The sequence below is a fragment of the Antrostomus carolinensis genome, unplaced genomic scaffold (genome assembly GCF_000700745.2).
Source record: "Antrostomus carolinensis isolate BGI_N321 unplaced genomic scaffold, ASM70074v2 scaffold28324, whole genome shotgun sequence".
NCBI lineage: Eukaryota > Metazoa > Chordata > Aves > Caprimulgiformes > Caprimulgidae > Antrostomus > Antrostomus carolinensis.
The window spans coordinates 2409-7435 of record NW_010309174.1 but is presented as its reverse complement, the minus strand read 5'-3'; the positions used below and the strand labels follow the sequence as shown (position 1 = coordinate 7435).

Below are 5027 nucleotides of genomic sequence, written 5' to 3'. Positions count from 1 at the left end.
GGCTGCAAATTTAAGGGACAATCATTGGGTCTCATGAGTGTGCTGGCCATATCCCACCGAGCTCACTGTGATCCTTCACCTCCTCTCCATCCCATCAGGCTCCATCCTGCGCCGCTGGAAGAGAAACTGGTTTGTCCTCTACCTGGATGGCAGCTTGGTTTACTACCACGACGCGACGCAGCGCGACATGGACGGCCGGATCCACGTCAAATACAGCTGCCGGGACGTCAGGACCGGCCGTGAGTGCAGAGGTGAGCAAAGCCCCATGTCCCCAAGCCCCATGTCCCCCAGGCCCCATCTCCCCCAAGCCCATCCCATGCAGTGCTCTCCACATAGCTTTTCAATGCTGCTCTGCACATCTAAGATACCCCAAAAATCATCCAGGCTGCCTCATTCACCCCTTTTTAGCTCCCAGCCAGCGCCAGGCCATCCCCCCATGAGATTTCCATTGCATTTTTCTCTTCCTCAGCTTTTCCACGGGGAAGGAAGGAAGGAAGGAAAGAAGGAAGGAGACACTCTCCTCCTGGTTTGTGCTTGTTCAAAACACGATCCCACAGCCCTGACTCATCCCTCGCCGTCTCGCACAAACAAGGAGAACAAAGCAGCAGCTCGGCTCAGCCCACGGCTGCCACACAAAGCGCCTTTCTTGGGCTGCGAGCGGTGACGACGATGCCAGGATGCCATGGTGGGATCACAAACCCAAAGGTTTATCCTCACTGGAGGGTCCCATCGAGCTTTGAGAATTGGGGAAGATGCACAAACCTCGGGGATTTAAGAGTTTGTTCTTCCCTGAGTTCATGATCTGACTCCAGCAGCGAGTGTTTCAAATTTCTACAAAATTTAGGTGCTTGCTGCAACCTGGCAAATTCCAAAAGCAAATTCCAAATTCAAAGCAGCTCGGCCTCATGACCTCCATCAGATTTTTTTTTTGGGGGGGGCCATTTTCTGCCTTTCCACTTTCTTTCTGCTGTGGGGGAGTGAAAGTTTCTGCTCACCAGGAGCAGAAAGGCTCGTGTTGGCTTTTAACCTTTGAGAGCCTGATCCTAACATAGAATCATAGAATCACAAAATGGTTTGGGTTGGAAAGGACCTTAAAGCTCATCCAGTTCCAGCCCCCCTGCCAGCAGCAGGGACACCTTCCACTAGACCACGTTGCTCAAAGCCTCATCCAACCTGGCCACAAACACTTCCAGGGAGGAGCAGCCACAACTTCCTTGGGCAACCTGTTCCAGTGGCTGACCACCCTCACAGTGAAGAACTTCTTCCTAATATCTCATCTAAACCTCCCCTCTTTCAGCTTAAACCCATTTCCCCTTGTTATGGCATTAACTGCCCTTAGGAAAAGTCCCTCCCCAGCTTTCTTGTAGCCCCTTCAGGTACTGGGAGGTATTAAGTGGACATGGAGCCGAAATTAAACCCCAATTAAGAGCACGGTGTCCCCAGAGTTTTTAATGATTGTCTTAGTGGTACACGTGGTGCTGCTCACACCAGGGGTAATTTAGAGCCTGACTTCCTCCTGAGAATGTCCATGGGTGGACAGAGAAGGTCTCTGGGGTGTCTCTTTCACTTGAGGTTGGATCCTGCCCCTTCCATTTCCAGACGTGCAGCCTCCCGAGGGGAAGAACCGCGACTGCCTGCTGACCCTGGTGCTGCGGGACGGCTCCAAGACGACCCTGTGCGCTGAGAGCGAGGACGACGCTGTGTAAGCTGAAATGCTGCTGTGGTGGCACTAAAATCCCCTCAGTGGCTTTTTAATCTGAATTATTGGAGCCTGGAAAGAGCCTCAGCCACGCAACAGCTCCATCCTGCTCCCACCATGTCCCACCCGTGGCTAAAGCCCCACAGAACCCACGTTTTTCTCAAACATTTGGTTGCAGGGCGATAGGTGCAGGTGGAGATTTGGGTTTTCTGCTGAATAATTCAGAGCCAAAAGCTGCTATTTTTAAGCAGTTGGTCTCCTGTGGAACAAGTTTCCCTCCTGGGTGAGAAATCACCTCTCAACCTGTCCGAGGATCTCACTGGAAAAGGGTTTTCATCAGTATTTGGCAAGAAATAGTGTGAGAGTGAAATCCTCATTGGTTTAAGGCCATACCCAGCAGGAGGAAACACCCACTTTTAACCCTGTTCTATTTATTACTATTAAAAAAAAAAAAAAGAAATTTATTTTTATAAAAAATTAAAACATTCTTTGAAAAATAACTGATTTTTTTAGAAAAAAATAAAAAGTGAGAAACCTTCAGCTGCTCTTAGATAGGGGGGAGTGTTCAGCTGTGGCCAAGCTGAGCTTGATCCATTGAGCTTGACCACAGTTGAATGGAAATTCATCCATTATCTTGGTTTTTCCCCTCAATTTAGATGCCATTTTCCCACCTGCCCTTCTTTTAGCTGGGGTCATTACCAGGGAGATCATTGAGCCCTGTGCCCATCCCCATGGCATCAGGTACCTCCCAGCACCATCCCATCCCCACCTATGTCCTTGCTGCTGGCAGGGGGGTTGGAACTGGATGATCTTTAAGGTCCCTTCCAACCCAAACCATTCTATGATTCTATTAGCCCAGTGTTGGCTAATTGAGAATTAAAGATCAACACTGGCCCTGTGGCCACATCCAGGTCACCAGGGGAGGGACGGGGACAATTCCCACCCCTCTCCAACACATCCCAAAACCAGGTCCCTCTCTTTTGTTCACAGTGCCTGGAAGATGGCCGTGCTGGAGGCTAAAGCCACCCCGGTGAGGCTTCACCCCCAAAAAGATGGGTGCTGTTCCAGCCCAGGCTTTGTGCAGGGGGTGGGTGGAGGTTACACCAACCCCAGCCCCACCTTGGGGTGACCCCCCGAGACCCTGCACCCATCGAGCAGCCTCGGGGCACAGCGGGTAAAGCCCCTGGAGCTGGATGGGGATGAAGGTGGAGGAGAAGTGGTAGTGAGAGAACAGTCTGGTTGTGATGCCACCGATGGATGAGGACAGATGAGGGTGACCCTGGGGGTGACAGGGACAGAGTTATGGTGATGGGGACAGAGTTAAGGTGGTGGAGATACAGTTATGGTGACAGGGGACAGAGTGAAGGGGAATTTGGGGCAGAGTTAGGGTGACAGGGGACATAGGGTTACAGGGACACAGTTCAGGGGAAGAGTTAAAGTGACAGGGGACACAGTTAAGGTGACAGGGAAAGAATTTAAGATTATGGGGACAGAATTTAAGGCGACAGGACACAGTTAAGGGGAATAGGGGCAGAGTTAAGGCGATGGGACACAGGGTTGTGGGGACACAGTTGAGGTGCTGGGGGACACTGTTAAGGGGAATACAGGTGAAGTTAAGGTGACAGGACACAGTTAAGGTGACAGGGACAGAATTTAAGGTGACAGAACACAGTTAACGGGAATAGGGACAAAGTTAAGGCGATGGGACACAGGGTTATGGGGACACAGTTGAGGTGGTGGGGGACACAAGGGGAATGCAGGAGGAGTTAAGGTGACAGGGACACAGTTAATGTGACAGGGACAGAATTTAAGGTGACAGGGACACAGTGAAGAGGAATAGGGACGGAGTTAAGGTGATGGGGACACAGTTAATGTGATGGGGCCAAGTTAAGGGGAATAGGGGCAGAGTTAAGGTGACGGGGACACAGGGTTGTGGGGACACAGTGGAGGTGCTGGGGGACACAAGGGGAATGCAGGAGGAGTTAAGGTGACAGGGACACAGTTAAGGTGACAGGGACAGAATTTAAGGTGACAGGACACAGTTAAGGTGACAGGGACAGAATTTAAGGTGACAGAACACAGTTAACGGGAATAGGGACAGAGTTAAGGCGATGGGACACAGGGTTATGGGGACACAGTTGAGGTGGTGGGGGACACAAGGGGAATGCAGGAGGAGTTAAAGTGACAGGGACACAGTTAAGGTGATGGGACATGGGTAAGGGGAATAGGGGCAGGGTTAAGGTGATGGGGACAGAATTTAAGGTGACAGGGACACTGTTAAGGGGAATGCGGGTGGGTTGTGGGGACACAGTTGAGGTGCTGGAGGACACAAGGGGAATGCAGGAGGAGTTAAGGTGACAGGGGACACAGTTAATGTGACAGGGACAGAATTTAAGGTGACAGGGACACAGTGAAGAGGAATAGGGACGGAGTTAAGGTGATGGGGACACAGTTAATGTGATGGGGCCAAGTTAAGGGGAATAGGGGCAGAGTTAAGGTGACGGGGGGTTGTGGGGACACAGTTGAGGTGCTGGAGGACACAAGGGGAATGCAGGAGGAGTTAAGGTGACAGGGACACAGTTAAAGTGACAGGGACAGAATTTAAAGTGACAGGGACACAGTTAATGTGACAGGGACCAAGTGAAGGTGACAGGGAACACAGGTGCCCTGAGCCATAGGTAGGTGATTCGGGTGCCCCTGACATTTGGGACACTCTGTGTCCCCTCCCTTCCCTTCCGGAGCGATTCAAGCCCCATCACACATGGGGAAACTGAGGCACGGCCCCGGCCTGGCCGCCAGCCTCAGGCCGCGCTCCCGCCGCCCCCAGGTGCACGTCTACGACCCCTACGATGACGATTACTACCAGACAGTTCCTCTGGACTCCCACCAGACTGCCTACATCAGCTCCGGCCACTACGGCCACCAGTACGGAGGTGGGTGACCCCATCCCCACCCCAATTCACCCCATTTCTCCCCAAAATTCATCCAACGCTTCATTTGTCCAGCGTGGGGGTGTGGGGGGGTCACAGCTCCACCCTCAACACACAGACCCCCCCTCCCCCACCCCCCCAGGTGACGGTTTTGGAGTTGGGGGGTCGATGCCCAGTGCCAGGAGATGAGCTGAGACCTGGCAAACTCAGTGCACGGCGGCACAGTTGAGGTGGGGGCTGTTTGCTGTCCCCTGTAGCAACACAGGGGACACTGGTGACAGCCAAAAATAAGGGTCCCCCCCTCTCCATCCCAGGCTGGTGACACCCCTTAGGGGAAGCATCACCCCTGGGTTGGCATCTGGGGGTGCCAGGAGGGTGGTGGGTGTGTGTGTGTGTCA

The 5027-nt window shown here is 52.7% G+C and overlaps 1 protein-coding gene across 1 annotated transcript in view; it reads left to right on the top strand.

Annotated features, from left to right (window-relative positions):
* Positions 1–98: 98 nt before the first annotated feature.
* Positions 99–5027, top strand: part of PLEKHB1 (pleckstrin homology domain containing B1) — a gene marked incomplete at its 5' end in the record, with an annotated part of 5429 nt that continues 500 nt past the window's right edge. The window contains 4 exons of the mRNA XM_010166030.1: positions 99–251; positions 1600–1702; positions 2690–2729; positions 4527–4632. Of these exons, the coding sequence (XP_010164332.1) occupies positions 99–251; positions 1600–1702; positions 2690–2729; positions 4527–4632 (402 nt within the window). The remainder of the gene's footprint in view (positions 252–1599; positions 1703–2689; positions 2730–4526; positions 4633–5027) is intronic.